Source organism: Canis lupus, chromosome 18 (genome assembly GCF_011100685.1).
Source record: "Canis lupus familiaris isolate Mischka breed German Shepherd chromosome 18, alternate assembly UU_Cfam_GSD_1.0, whole genome shotgun sequence".
Lineage (NCBI taxonomy): Eukaryota > Metazoa > Chordata > Mammalia > Carnivora > Canidae > Canis > Canis lupus.
This window is the reverse complement of record NC_049239.1, coordinates 13,059,822-13,075,873: the sequence shown is the minus strand read 5'-3', so window position 1 is coordinate 13,075,873 and position 16,052 is coordinate 13,059,822. Positions and strand designations below refer to the sequence as shown.

Genomic DNA, 16,052 nt, shown 5'->3' with positions numbered 1-16,052 from the left:
TTAAGATTTTTTTTAAGTCTGAAGGAAATGAAATTGATTCAATTTTCTAATTTTGTATCCAGTTTACCCATGTTTAATAGATCTTATCTTAGCTCAACTCTTAGGCAGATTTCTGTGAACCACCAAGAAAAAGATGGGTAAGTGTGGAATAATTAAAATTTTCTCTACATGTGTTTCTGCATCTCTTGGAAACAAATTTATTTTAGACAATGCTGACAGAACCATGGAAAAGAAACAGAATCCAACCTGAAAGTTTTAGTCCTGTTTTTAAATCACATGGCACGTTGATTCTTTCCCATAGCTACTCTTTTGGTGGGGGTAGGGGTGATGGGGAGAGGTGGGAAACAGATTTTATACATCCCACTGAAATGTCATCAGTCTATAATGGATAAAGACAGAACAAAAGAATCCACTATTCCATTTTTGTCCAGGACCTTCCCAAATATTCTGCATTTCAGGACAATGTAGATACAATGCCCACAAGGATCTGAAGGGCCTGCAGAACTGGAATTTGGTAGGGGTGTGGGTGTAGTTGTGTAGTGTGGCAGGTTCATTATACATTGGAAATATGTGTGCAGTTGTTTTCAAAATTATATGCCAATCCCGGGACATGCTCTTTTAAAGAGCTCCCTGAACACACTCACCTCACTCCCACTCTCTGCATGGAATTAGCTCCAGATTCGGATTTACTTCTACTTAAGTGTATAGTATCTAAAGGAGCATCTTCCTGCAAACATAACTTTTTACCTTTGGCCACTGATGGGTTGTTTTCATTAAGAAAAAAAGAAATTACCGTTTTGAGACCCCTCATTGAAGAAACGTCAAGAAATGACACTGCTGAAAAGTCGAGAATAAGGCTATGCAGGCTGACTTTAGGGACCATGATATTGAGAGGAAGATCGGCATTCCAGTCTATCTGGAAGGGCAGGTCGGTGGTGTTGATGGGCTGATCCAATTCTTCTATCTCGTTGTTGTCCAGCTCGTCATCAGAATCTTTAAAGCCATCATGGGTACATATGAGTCCTTTCTGCAAGAGAGGACAATAAATATGCATGCTAACTCTGGCCAAGAAAGGAACATTGCATATGTCAAAAATAACCAGTGAGTTTCTGAAGCACGGATTCAAAGTTAGGTCAAGGAAGGACTTTTCCTTTGGAGATTCAACATTTTGCCAGGAAAACAAGAATTTTGAGGAGACCCTCAAAGACACTATTTAAAAATACAACATTAATTGGCACATGGCATACCTTGTTAATCTGGCTTTTCACTTAAAGAAATGGAACCAATATCTTATAATTAATATAATATAATATAATATAATATAATAATATAATATAATATAATATAATATAATATAAATATAAAATGTATAATGTAATACCCATAAATGTGGTCATGAAACTTACTGGTTTCATCCCCAGGAAACCAACCGAGTCTCACAGGACTAAAGAGGTGCTTAGGAAAAACTAAGGAGGCCTAGAAGATTTTTGCCAAAGTGCTATTTTGGTCATATAAACTGTCAGACGTATACACAGTCCGTTCCATGAATCAGTGCAAAGTTGAAATAACTCACTTGTGGTTAAATATAAAAATATACTTTTTCCTGTTTTTTTTAAAAAAAGAAACTTACTGGTGTCATTTGCAGCAGGCCTTTCTTCTGCAGCTTCCGGATTTTTTTCAAAGCCTTGTTGCGCTTGCGTAGAATTCGTAGTGGATTGAAGCCAACCTGAAAAATCCATTGTTGTATTACAAGATCGCGGAATACGATGTTCCTTGAATATTCTATAGCAGAATTCTAATAGCTACGTGGGATAAGTTGGGACTGGGGCACATAATAAAGATATTTGTAATAAGATTTAAAATGTGGTTCAAACAATGACAGTGATGACATTGTGCCAATGACTTTGGTCTGCTCAGCCTGTGTGCCATTACCAACGTCCCAAAACCTCTGTGCCACCCAGGGTTTGCCTATAAATCATCCATCAATAGGTCTAAACTTTCCTTAAATCTGTGTGTGTTTTTTGCCTATGAAATTCTTAGGGGACTCTATTTACTTTCTATTTATTGGATATGGTGGCATTTATTTATTTTATTTTATTTTTTTTAAATTTTTATTTATTTATGATAGTCACAGAGAGAGAGAGAGAGAGAGAGAGAGAGAGAGAGAGAGAGAGAGAGGCAGAGACACAGGCAGAGGGAGAAGCAGGCTCCATGCACTGGGAGCCCGATGTGGGACTCGATCCTGGGTCTCCAGGATCACGCCCTGGGCCAAAGGCAGGCGCCAAACCGCTGCGCCACCCAGGGATCCCATATGGTGGCATTTAATTAGTACTCTGCTTCTATATAATTTTCATCCTATTAAGCTTTATATAATTGCATTTTATGGTATCTATTATATGATTTTGTTTTTTAATTTTAGTATTTGATCTGAGGGCAGCCTGCATTTTCTCCTTTTCAAAACAAATGTGGTCTTGCTGACGCAATACTTAACTCCAGAGACATAAATAAGGAGAATCACATTATGTAAGAAAAAAAGAAATCCTTAACCAAAAAAGAAAAATGTTGTTAGATGGAAGATACTAGTTTAAATGAAAAACAGTATATAAAGCCATATATGCAATATAATACCATTTTATTTTATTTTTTAAGATTTTATTTATTCATGAGAGAGAGACACACACACACACAGAGACAGAGACACAGGCAGAGGAAGAAGCAGGCTCCCTGCAGGGAACTCGATCCCAGGAATCCAGGATCATGCCCTGAGCCAAAGGCAGACGCTCAACTGCTGAACCACCCAGGCGTCCCTATAATACCATTAAAAAAAAAGAAAGCTGGGTAGAAAAATATCTGATGCTACGAAAGTAAGAATAATAGTTAGGGCTGAAGGCAGGAGCTGTATGCAAAAGGCAGAGCAGACCAAAAGGCATGTTCGAGAGTAAGTGCTGAACTTTTGTTTCTTGACCTTAAAAACTGTTTCTTTGTCATCCTCTCTTCAGCCCATCAGGGACACTCAGCTCTTCTTTGATGTTAAATTTCATTTATATTATGTTTATTCATTGTCAACCATATCCCAAATATTCATTTACTATCCTGAATATATTCAATGACAGCCAAATAGTAAGTACTCAGCTTGTTGTTTCTGAAGTCGATGCCCAAAGAAAAGCCGTAGGGTACTATCTACTAAAAAACCCAGCAACCCCAAATCCTGTGGTAAGTCCTTTCACTCTACAGCAGAATTTGATAAATGGTAACTCTGTATTGGACCTCATCCAAACGGCCTTATTTCCCAACATACTAAGAGATCCCTTATAAGGTAGTTTCACCTGCTCTAAAACTTGAGACAGAAAAGCACTAACACAATATGGCTTCAACACATGTGACATCAATGACCCTCTGGTTACAGAGCAAACATTTCATTCCTATATATTCCTTGGAATTACAAAAAAAAAAAAAAAAAAGTAACTTCAAACCTTACAGCATTGATAAGTTTCTGTTTGAAGAAATGAATGTTTGCAAAGTAGATGGGGGATGGACACCTGAAGATCTTCACCCCTTCCGGCTCATACATCTGTAGGGCAGAGAAGTAATTTGAGACAAGCCCATTGGACTCATATTAATATCTTTCAGCAAGTCAAAGTAAAACAAAACAAAACAAAACAAACAAACAAACAAAAAAATGGATCTTCCTTACATCAGGGTAATCTTTCTTATTCTTATAGATGTTGCTCCTTCCGACGTTAGCCAGTGTGGTGCATTTTGGACTGTAGGGAGAATTGACACCAAGTGAGTCACTCAAGCATGTTTGTTAGGCCCCCAAGGCTCACACGGACTTTCCCTAGCGTATCAAGGCAGGCTCATTTTCAAAATCTAAAGGCTGGGGAATCATCGTGCCATTAGACACCATGGAGGGCAAACACCTTATTTCACTTTTCCTCCCCCCCCCCCCACCCCAGAACAGCGCCTCCCATTCACCACCTTCCAGTTCACAAAGTGCTTCCATATGCTCTTGCTGTTTGGGTTTCAAATATCACAGTTATCCAGTGAACTAGACAGATATGGTTACCCAGCTGTACAGACGGGGGGATGGAGAAGTGTCAATGTTTTGCCTATGACCACAAGGTTTGTCTCTGATTGCTGGGTCCCCAAGAGATGAATGAAAACAAATGAATCCGAGAGAGCAGGGACATTTCAACATAATTGTATTCTATCAGCCAGGGATTAACTTTAACTATCCCGCCTTCTGTTCTGGAACTCCTGAGCAGCCAAGAAGCCTACTTCTCTGTCACACCATGTCATCTAACACAGGCTGAGTGACCACATGGTGGTGACATTAAATGGCAGATATTTAAGAATCAGGAAGGTGTTTGGACTGGATGTTAAGAATCAAGAATGCTCATTGGGTTTCGTGGACTTTTCAGATGACAGGGGCCTTTGAAAAATTCTCTAGTCCAGTCCCCTGTTTTTAGATGGGAGGGCACTCTAGCAACCCATAAAGAGAAACAGCCCTCCACTAGACATGGAGAATCCCACCATCTTCTGTGTAACACATTTCCGCCTCTGGTGAGTCTAAGGCAAAGACATCAAGCCTGCTCAGAGGGTAATGACTTCCAGTTTACAGCTGGGCAAACAGACCCCACAATTTATATGATTTCTCTGAATTGATGGCAAAGCAGGGAACAGACCAGCAGCTGGTGGGACCTGGGCTGATGCTCTGAGGTCAGGGCATCCTATTGCCCTTCGGGCCTTGAGGTGAGCAACGTGAGGACCACACTGGCCAGATGTGCATGCCTGTCAACCACACTACGTTCCCCTCAATCAGTGACACATTTTATCCCCTTCCAGAGGCAGGTCTGCGTCCACAAGGATGCAAGCACGATGAACACTTACAATTGGGTCCTGAATACAATGGTGAGGAGCTGAAAAGCCACGCTAGCTGCCAGGCCTAAACCAAGTCCCAGGACGATGGCAAAGATGAAGGTCATGATCCAAACTAGCTGTAAAAAGAAGACGACACATGCGCTACAATTTACTCTGACTCAACTACGGTGTCTTAGGTTCAGAGCTTTGAGAAAACATGAACTTCTAGAACCAAAACAGAGGTTGGAAGTGTACGGGACAAGGGACCTACCTCGAGAGGTCGTTTCAGAGCCACAGAAACACAAGCAAATATTTGTAAAAGTCCAAAGAGAGAGTGTGTCTGTTTCAATCTCATCCTTGACCCAATTAAGGAAATAATTGAGTCCATCTGGCACAGCTACAACTGCAGAACCAACTGTTGGTTAAAATCAGCAAATTAATCAGCAGGGCTTATACTAATTTCTTCCTTGTAGTCTGATATAGTAAATGGCTACTATCTGTATGCAAATTTTAGCATGTCAGAAGAGTGTTAAAATCCCCAACAATTATCTATCGGGAACAAAAATAAACCGAGTATAGCTGATTACTTCATGCTTGTTAAGTACCGTAGGCTATGTTAACAATACTTTTATGCCCCAGACTTTGGTCCTGATAAAATTATGGACTCTGGATCTCATAGCAAGGCATGTCAAGAGAAGGGGAGCCTTCACAGACTATTTCCAAAAGGAATGTTCAGAATATAAATGCTGCACAGATTCTCTAGAAACTAACATCTGATGCAATGAAGAACAGAAGCAACTGTATCCTACTAGTGTTTCATGGAGCATCTCCTACTTGCAAGTGGCTCATTCTTTCATGTTAAAATCCCAGAGAACAATCATTAAGTTTGCAGTTTAAAAATAGCAAATAAAGGGGCACCTGGGTGGCGCAGTTGGGAAATCTTGGATTCTTGATCCCACTCTGAAAGGGGAGCTCATGGTGATGAGATGGAGCCCTGAGTCAGGCTCTGTGCTCAGTGTGGGGTCTTCTTAAATTTATTTATTCAAGAGAGACACAGAGAGAGGCAGAGACATAGGCAGAGGGAGAAGCAGACTCCTTGTGGGGAGCCCGATGTGGGACTTGATCCCAGGAATCCGGGATCACTCCCTAAGCCAAAGGCAGATGGTAAGCACTGAGCCACCCAGGTGCCCTCAGTGGGGGGGTCTTCTTAAGGTTCCCTTGTCCCTCGGCCCCCCTCCATGCATGCATGAGCACACGTGCTCTCTCTCTCTCAAGTAAATAAATCTTTTTAAAAATTGCAAATGAAATAAACTCAGATTGTTTGAATAGAAAATATAGAAACGAAATTTCACTTGGTTTACAATATGAATATGCATTTCACTTCGGCATCAGGACGTTGTTCTGATTTCCCCATCTCTCAATATCAATGCCTTTACTCACACAATCATACTTATCCTTCCGCCAGAGCCTTCGTATCTCTGTGAACTGCATCAGCATTCCCTTCAAGTTCCCAAGCGCTAGAGCTGCCAGGACAGACTGCAGAAGACATAAACAGCAGATGTACTTAAAGATAACCAAATAAGCTCTATAGACGCAAAGGTGAAGGTTGGAGATAAGTGTGTCCTTTAGAGGGCCTCAAAGCCTATCTCAGAACACACCCTTTTCTAGTGTACAGGGCTGTGAAAGACACCCAGAACTGGGACTCTGCCCCATTCCCACCATGACCTCGTCCCCACTACAGTGACAGTGACATGCTATGGATAGAGGAAAGCACTTACCAGCCTGTACCTGGGGACAGAGACAGTCAGATCTTAAAATCTATGCCTGAAATAAATGTTTCCCAATCACAGATAGTCCAATGTGTGTCTATCTATTGGAGGTGGGGAGAAGGGATTGCTCTTTGTTAAAAAAAAAAAAACAAAAACTTGGGGAGCTTGGGGTACTCATAGTTCAAATCTTTGAGGATGATCAGCACTCAACCATTTTTTCCAAAAAGGTTTTCTTTCTTTCTTTCTTTCTTTCTTTCTTTCTTTCTTTCTTTCTTTCTTTCTTTCTTTCTTTCTTTCTTTGAGAAAGAGAGAGAATGCAAGTGTGCGAGTGGGGAGGAGGAGTGAAGGGAGGCGGAGAGAATCTCAAGAAGACTCAGGGCTGAGTGTGGAGCCCGATGTGGAGCTCCACACTTGGCTCAATCTCACGACCCTGAGATGGGGTTCTGAGCCGAAATCAAGTCACCAACCAGCTGAGCCACCCGGGCACCCAACATCCAACCATCTTTAAAGAGGAAGCTGAAGAGCACAGGGAAGTCAGCAAAGATTTGAGGCAGGCTCTGTGACGCAGCATGCACCGTATCTGTCTCATTCCCTGCTACCTCCCCAGACCTAGCATGGTGAATGCACATAGGGTGGGTTTACTACCCATTCAGTGAATGAGTGGATGTGCTAATGAGTATCTCCAGCCAGTCCTAACCACCCTGCACCACTACCTTTTTTAAGAAGCCCTGCTGTTGTTACAACTGCTTAGTAGAGTCACTACGAATAATCTGGGTAATAATCTCAGCTCTGCCCCAGCAACACTTCGGGCTTGCTTCTTCACGTGCCAGACTGAGATCATTTGTCTTGCAGGAATATGATAGTCCTGGTGAAAAGTGCTGAATTGCCAAGTATGCTCTTTTTCTTATTTGGATTTTAACACCATGGTCGGAACATGCTCCCAACACCTACCCTCGGTTCAAGCTGTTGTTCATTGTGAACAGACTGTGGAATCCGTATACTGACTACTTTCATGCGTGGTGTACCAGGAAAAGCCCAACACAGCTTTTCTTTTCATATCTCAAAGATAGTTTAACTGATCTGGGCACTTGGGGTTTTCACAAGTGACATTTATAATTTAATATCTCACCAATTAATCTTACCTACTGCAAGAAGAGAGGCCATTGTTTAGAAGACTATATTCGGTCTCCATGACATTGAAAAGGAAATCGCCAGTTTAGCAATGGTTAACTGGTTAAACAATGGTTAACAAATGAACGCCAGTTACAAAATGCTGAAAACTGGGTGGAGTCTGTAATCTAGTTGACAGTACGGTACCAGTGTCACTGTACTGGTTTTGATAACGTACTACTGCTATCATAAGATGTCCCTGCTGTGGTGGCTGGGTGAGGCGTTCACAGGAATCTGTACACTATGTCTCCTCCGTTGGGGGACTTGGGTACAAAATATGTCAGGTGCCACCTGCAGAAGAGGCATACCATTTCTCTTTTCATTAGACATTTTTTTCTCACCTGGTCAGTGTTCCACAGGGACAGCAATTTTGAAAGTTTGTCATTGAAATACAGACACAACAGAGCCCATTAAGAGTACAGATTACAGAGCACTGAGAAGCCATAGAAAGGAAAAGGGAGATCATTTTATCAAGAACCAGGTCTCCAAACTGAATTTGATGGAAAGGGTTAAATACATATAAAATGCTAAGAACTGGGGCACCTCGGTGGCACAGTGAGTGAAGCATCTGACTCTTGGTTTCAGCTCAGATTGTGATCTCAGGGTCCTGGGATAGAGCCCCAAGTTGGGCTCCATGCTCAGCAGGGAGTCTGCTTGAGATTCTCTCTCCCCCTTTCCCTCTGCCCCTCCCACTGGTGCCTTCTCTCAAATAAATAAAATCTTTAAAAAAAAGTGCTGAGGGATCCCTGGGTGGCGCAGCGGTTTGGCGCCTGCCTTTGGCCCAGGGCACAGTCCTGGAGACCCGGGATCGAATCCCATATCAGGCTCCCGGTGCATGGAGACTGCTTCTCCCTCTGCCTGTGTCTCTGCCTCTCTCTCTCTCTGTGACTATCATAAGTAAATAAAAAAAAATAAATAAAATAAAATAAAAAATAAAAAAAAATAAAAATAAAAAAAAGTGCTGAGAACTGCTGATGCTTAATCAGCACCCAGGAGACATTTATCATTAGCTATTATTGTGGGTTATTTTGCATAGTTCACATGATAAAGAGAAGCAAACCAGCTATCCCGGTCAAACAGGTATTGCAGATACAATGCTCTAAGAACTCATCACATGGATCCTTTGTCAAAGGGCTTTGATTCACATCATGGACAATGTCCCTGGGTGTGCTTTATTCATGAGAGAGAGAGGATTTTAACCAGCAATTACTTCTCGAGGTTCTCCAACTCAACACGGGCAAGGGAGAGCCCAAGTGCACACTGGGAAGAAGCACCATTGGGCAGAGTTCTGTAATGGGGGGTTGTGTGTGCACTTATTTTTACTGAGATAGACAGTATTCTATTTCTTTGGTGGTGACTCCTTGATTCCTCTGATGCCATTCTTTTGGAAATCAGTAGGTTACCCTGTGGAGAATGCATATTCTCAGCAAAAGGTACTCTTCATTGCTTTAAGACAGATTTGGTCACTGAGGCTCTCTGGGATAACCTCACTGTTAGTCCAGAAACCTGGGACTAGATTTACTTTCCAGCTACCAACCATCCAGGAAAAAGGCCTAGATATCAACCAAGAAACACTGTGGGCTCATGTCCTATCTCTGTGTCCTTTGAAATTTTTTTTTTCAATTTTTATTTATTTATGATAGTCACACAGAGAGAGAGAGAGAGGCAGAGACACAGGCCGAGGGAGAAGCAGGCTCCATGCACTGGGAGCCCGATGTGGGATTCGATCCTGGGTCCCCAGGATCGTGCCCTGGGCCAAAGCAGGCGCCAAACCGCTGCGCCACCCAGGGATCCCTCTCTGTGTCCTTTGTAGTGAGAAGTGTAATATAATGTTTGTAGAATAATAACAATATAATAATAATATTAACAATAATGGCTACCTTTATCAAGGTGCTTGTCCTGGGCCCTGGACTAAGTCCTTTGTGTGCAATATTTCATTTAGTTCTCGCAGTGACTCTGTGAGGCGGGCACTGTTTCCCTGCCTATTTTACAAATGGAGAACTTGAGGTTCAGAGGTTAAGTAATTTGCCTAAGAGCACAAATGTGACACAGCCCGGATCAGAAGTAGGTCTATAGGACTTGAGAGCCAGTGCCCCGTGTAGCACCAGAACAAGGTATTTACCATGTTTCCTAAAGATCCTTTGTTTTCCAGGGTCTGCTTTATTTAATTTTAATTATAATTAAATAAATTTGATTTATTTCTTTAATCTGGGTGCTGTAGTAGTTTACAAAGCATGAACCCAAAACCTCGAAAATCATGGTTCAGGAGACCTGGACAAAGGAGCAAGAGGGTGACGGTGTGAGGTCTGTGTGTGGCGTTTGGTGCATCCTGCAATCTGACAGAGTGGGTCTAGGAGTCCAACCAAACTCTGGAAGCTGCAGGGTGGATTCCTAAGGACGGGTTGTGAGGCTGGTAGCACCACTCTCTGAACTTGATAGAGGCCCTCATTACCTCAACCTTTAGGAGATTTTCACTTCCCTCAATTCACTTTGAAGCTACAGTGCTGGGGTGTCTTTCTGTCTAAACATTAATTATTTTGGGGGGTTACAAACAGGTGGAGAGTAGAATAGATAAGGGAGTTGGGGCATTCATAAAATGCTGTCAGGGGAAAAAACTTTTTTTGGCCCAGGACTATTGGCTAGGAAGAGTACTGGAGAATTTGCAGTTCCCTCCTTTCCTGTTTAGTTTGTGTTTCCAGAGCTTAAGAACCAGGTCCTTCTCTGCCAGAAGCAGAGAGAGAGAAAGAATACTCAAAGAGAGACGGGCCCTACCTTTTGTAGAGGTTCCAGAAGAAATCCAAGGGCTAAGATGACAATCAGCACGATGACCGCAGAGAGAATCCCAGCAATCTGTAGAGATGAAAAGATTCTCATCACAAAATTGACTTTCCACCCGGGCTCAGAGTCACCCATCCCAACACCAGGATGGCCCTTGGCCCTCTCTGCCACAACGAGGCTGACCTACCTGTGTTTTGCCTCCAGTGCTCTCCTGAACCCCTGATCTGGAGAGGGCAGTACTCGAAGCGAAGCCTTTGAATGATCCACCGAGTATGTTACTCAATCCCAAGGCTATTAACTCCTGGCAGGAGAACAGAGAGGAATTTTTTTTAGAAGTGGCATTGTTGGTATGATGCACACAAAATAATAAAGGTGCCTGATGAGACCCAGCATGGGCTGTAAACTTACCTGATTGCCATCTATCGGATAATCGTATTTGAGGGAGTAGACACTGGCCACTGAGAAGGCCACCGCAAAGCCAACGATCGCAATGCCGAAGCTGTCCCCAATGGTCTCTTGCAAAATCTGCGTGTCAGGTGTGATGGGAGACTTAAATCTGAAAAGGAAATGAGGAAGTTTGAACATCACTAACCTGTTAATAAACCTTCAGTTGGCATTCACTTACCCTCAGGAAAACCCCAAATCCTTGGCAAGGTCCCTGATCTATCCCTTCCCACCCCCACTCCTGTTCAATCACTATCATTTCCTAGAATTTGTGCTTCAGCCACACCAAGCTTTTGTTTGTTTGTTTGTTTGTTTGTTTGTTTCTCAAGGGCATCATCTGTACTCTCACCTTGGAAGCTTATTTGCTGTTCCTTCTGCCTGAACCATTCTCCTCATCCTCAGCCCTCCTTCCAGAAAGTCTTCCCTCACCACCAGAGTCAGTTAAGTGTATTCTCTGTGCTTCTCCAGCTCTGCATGGCTCCCTTTGGGATCCCTCCTGCACCCCCCCCAACTCCACCCAGACATAAAACAGGGACTGTGACTACTTCATTGTTCTATGAGCAGGACTGAGCATTCTTCATGGCGTACATCAGGTGGTCAATAATTGTTGGGCAAATCAATGAGTGAACGCAGTCTAGGCTGAGTTTTGTCTCATTTTGAAGCATGACTAGCAAGAATTTAGCACCACTGCAAACTTTGGAATCTGTTATCTTATTGTTGAAAAGCAATGCTGCCTGAATTTAATACAAGAATGTAAGTCCAATCCCATGATAGCGGTGCATCTGATATTTTGCTAGTATAGCCACGTTATAATGTACACGTATATCCCTATAAGCTTCAAGCAAAATGTCTTAGATCCCACTTGTATTGTTACACTGGGCTGAAAAGCATCACCCGCAATCCCTCCCATAGTTAGCCATGGATGAAGGTCTTTGAGCAAACACAATTAAAGACAAGGGAAGCGAGAAAGTCTTCCCTCCATTGATAGCAATACCTTCCATGGAAAACCCTTAGCAAACAGACAGGCCTTGGACTCTGCCCTGGGTTCCATAGTACTGCTGGAGACAACTGAGGCCCTGATGGAGAAGGGCATTTACAGTGACACAGTGTCAGGGAAACATTCAACTCAGAAGATCCTTCTGTGTTTATGCCCCACGAAGCTAGGACAGTTAAATGATATTTACTGTGTTATAAAAGGTACAAGTATCTCTGAGTCAACATCAATTTACTGAAATGTTCAGTTCCTTCCTGTAGACATGTGTTTCTGACCTAAGTTTTATTGAGAGTGAGTTTATTGGATCCGTTCAACTCTTTCTTAATCGCTGTTCATGTTTTTATGAATATGTGTCAATATATTTATAGCTTTTGAAGCAGTACCACGAACCAGAAGGGTAGCTTGGAATCTTGTTTTCTAAAAAAATAAATCCAAAATTGATGATACAATTCAAATTTGCTTTTGATACCACGTTAACTAGAAATCTGCTGTTATTCTTTATTTCGAACCTCTAAATACCATGGACAGAGAAGTGTGATGGAGATTTACCATCTGAAGATTAGGATTCATTTCCTGGCTCTGTTACTTGCCCTCCCCGAGCCAGTGTCCTCATTTGTAAAGGGAAGATAATAACACTCATTTTCTTTTCTTCATAACTTGTGTGTGTGTCAAAATTATGAACATGAATATTCTTTACACATTGTAAGAGTATGAAGTGCCTATTAGCTATTATTATAGTTAATTATTATAGCAGTGCCTATAGCTATTATTATAGCAGGATCCCTCTGGAATCTGAATGTGTCCTCATGTCTCCTTTACTGTTTCAATGATCACTTTCCTTCAGCCCTGTGTGTGACTTCACAAAATCACTTCCAAGGTGTCATATCTTAGCAGATTAGCAAGAATTCCAGTTATATTCTATTGGTGTTCATCAGAAATTTAAAATGCCCACTCAATAATCACCCAGACAAAACTGGAGTGGAAAAAGCATCTAAAGAGCCTAGTATCTAATTTAGATGCTAACTTAGTAATAAGGCCATGTAAATGGTTATTGCAGGGCAGGTGCTTAAGTATGCATGTAGCTTATATGAACACACTTGATCCTTACAAAAATCCAATGTGATAGCTACTATGTTTAGCCCCCTTTTTATAGCCAAGGACATGGAGGCATAGAGTTTAGTTATTTGCCCAAGATCAAGAAGTAACTCAGAATTAAGTCCCGGGCACTCTGCCTCCAGAACAGGTGAGCTTGCCTACCAGGCTACACTCTCTCTGGGAGTGTAATGATTGATAAATGTGAGTTACTCCTTCCCCACCCCGCAAACACTGTGAAGAGAGGTCCCTTGACATTCAAGATTTATTTAACCCCCAAAAAGTAAGTAAAGTCTCTAAGATTGTAACCCAGTGATCTTATGTTTATGTTTTATTTACAAAATCCTTTGAGTAAGATCCTCTTTAATTTTATATCTACCTATCTGTGTCTATCTATGTAGTTTATGTCTCCAAAGACTTTTTAAATAAAGTGTAATCATTTGCAAGTTGCAGGGTGGAGAGAAATCCCAGAAATAGTGTTTCAGTTTCAGACCAATTCCTTTTTTTTTTCAGACTAATTCCTATTTAAAAACCTTTTAAATGAAAAGTGGTGCTTGAGATTCATTAAGTGTAACAAATGAATATCTGCTGATCAAAGTATTTTTGCTTTCAAAAGACATATATTCGCTTTTTAAAAGAATTGGTTAAAGTCAATGATGCATTTAAATGCTGGTTCCTGGAATTCTCAAATACTCCTTAAGCAGGGGGAGGGAGGGAGGGAGGGAGGTCTTTTGTTTGTTTGTTTTAAACAGGAACACAGGGCAGCCCAGTGGCTCAGCAGTTTAGCGCCGCCTTCAGCCCAGGGCCTGATCCTGGAGACCTGGGATCGAGTCCCATGTCGGGCTCCCTGCATGGAGCCTGCTTCTCCCTCTGCCTGTGTCTCTGCCTCTCTCCCTCCCTCCCTCTTTCTCTCTCTCTCTCTGTGTCTCTCATGAATAAATAAATAAAATCTTGAAGAAAAAAAAAAAACAGGAACACAACCTGTCCTTGGTAAGCAAATTGGAAGAAATTGATGCTCTGCTCTGAGGACAGAGAGAAGAAAGCACAAAACTGGGCATCTCTCCTCAATCCCATAAATGCAATGCAATCAATGCATTTTCAAAGTCCTTGCATGAACCGGACGTCCCATCCTTCTGCAGTGTTCAATGTCGCCCTGGCCTTGTTTTGAATTTGGTCACGAGGAAGGACAGAGCGTGCTTATCCGGATTGTTCAAGCAGTGGGCTACGGGTATTCCTTCTGCGTCTCTTTTGAACTGTCAGAACTTGGCTCAGATCACCTCAAACAAAACACTACATATTGTTTATAGTAATTTATGGACAAGGAAATCTGGTTGCATTTGGTTCCTTTTTTACTTTTTTATGAAGAGAAGCAGGCAGGTTTGACTTTTTTTTTTTTTTTTTTTTTTAACTTTGCTTCGCTTTTACCTGCCTGTGAATCCCTGCTCATCTGGTTGGTGTATTCTTCTACAAGGACAGACTTTCTGATAGTAAGAACTGCAGAGCCTTTGTGGCTCCTTTCTAGAAAGGGAGTAGCACCTTCCTGGTCCTCCCAAGAGGCAGGGAGGGATATGGGCTGGATGGATGCATTTCGGCTTGCGGTCCTCCCCAGCTACTGCTCCCTGTCTAGTCAGTGCTTGGAGACACCGTCAGAAAGACACACTTACCCTCTGTTCATCTCCCCAACCACAGCCACCTTAAACCTGTTTTCGAAGTCAAAGCCATAGGACACACCTGTTGCGATCACAGTCTGCAAAGTTGCAAATTGCCCAAGTTAGAAATTTGAGATAAAACTCGCAGTCTTCTTAGATCAGAATCTCAAGCCCAGGCTTTGCTACTCTTGAAAAAAGTCCTGAGGCCATTCTCCTGTGCCACCAGAGTTAAGGACCGCAGCCCAGAGTTAAGGACCGCAGCCCTGAGGGGTCTGCCAACCTTTCTGAGGCCTTGCTCTCTGTGCCGTCCTCATCGCAAGTGGAGAGGATGAACCTCAAGTCACCAGGGGAAGTCATTAATTCAGTACAAAGAGAAAGCCATGCTAAATCTCACACCCAGAAACTGCAGAGATGGCATCTGCCCCACTAAAACTTCCTGATTTGCAAGTGGTGAAGGGTTTGTGACATAGAAACAGGAGACTAGTGAATTATGAAAGAGAGTCTTAAGATGATCAGTTACCATGATGAGTTCAATGGGGATGGGCACTGGAAGTTTGGCTTTGTAGCGCTGATTTATTTCTTTAACCACAAAAACAACCAGGAGGATAATCAAGGATGTCACAAGGTCTGCAATATTAGTCTTCTCTATTTGTGTGAATACGGAATTCAGTACCTAAAATTATAAAAGTGAAAAACAGCCAAGTGCTATATTTTTTTTCTTTCTTTTTAAGAACCTCTTTTGTTTTTACTTTTTACGACCTCCCCCCACCCCCATTTGAGTATAGTTGACACACAATATTAGTTTCAGGCGTACAATATAGTGATTCGACATCTCTAGACGTTATGCTGTGCTCATCACAAGTGTAGCTACCATATGTCACCATGCAAGTCTATCACCATGTCATTGACTATACCCCCTATGCTGTGCCTTTATTACCGTGACATATTTATTCTATAACTGGACTGTATCTCCCACTCCCCTGTACTCACTTTGCCCAAACCCTCCACCCCCTCACCCCTCTGGCAACCATCAGTTTGTTCTCTGTATTTATAGGTCCGATTCTACATTTTGTTTGTTCGTTTATTCATTTGTGTTTTTTTTCCCCAAGTGCTCTATCAATGTATAATTTGGATGCAATACTTGATTATTTCCAAACAGATTAAAAGAAACATTGAGGCAAGAAGGACTGACATAGATGGAAGAGTGATTATTCTGTGTATGTTATCCATGAATGAGTAATTGTAGACGCTAACATGGAGAGATGAGAAGGGTAAGTGAGCACAGCACTGGCACCA

At 42.1% G+C, this 16,052-nt stretch overlaps 1 protein-coding gene across 1 annotated transcript in view; it reads right to left on the bottom strand.

Annotated features, from left to right (window-relative positions):
* Positions 1-16,052, bottom strand: part of SLC26A3 (solute carrier family 26 member 3) — a 34,650-nt gene that overhangs the window by 4,513 nt on the left and 14,085 nt on the right. Inside the window, exons 7-17 of the mRNA XM_038562691.1 lie at positions 15,277-15,429; positions 14,772-14,854; positions 10,986-11,133; positions 10,765-10,878; positions 10,572-10,649; positions 6,301-6,396; positions 4,891-4,997; positions 3,695-3,764; positions 3,479-3,571; positions 1,631-1,726; positions 794-1,027 (exon numbers count right to left, since the gene is read on the bottom strand). Of these exons, the coding sequence (XP_038418619.1) occupies positions 794-1,027; positions 1,631-1,726; positions 3,479-3,571; positions 3,695-3,764; positions 4,891-4,997; positions 6,301-6,396; positions 10,572-10,649; positions 10,765-10,878; positions 10,986-11,133; positions 14,772-14,854; positions 15,277-15,429 (1,272 nt within the window). The remainder of the gene's footprint in view (positions 1-793; positions 1,028-1,630; positions 1,727-3,478; positions 3,572-3,694; positions 3,765-4,890; positions 4,998-6,300; positions 6,397-10,571; positions 10,650-10,764; positions 10,879-10,985; positions 11,134-14,771; positions 14,855-15,276; positions 15,430-16,052) is intronic.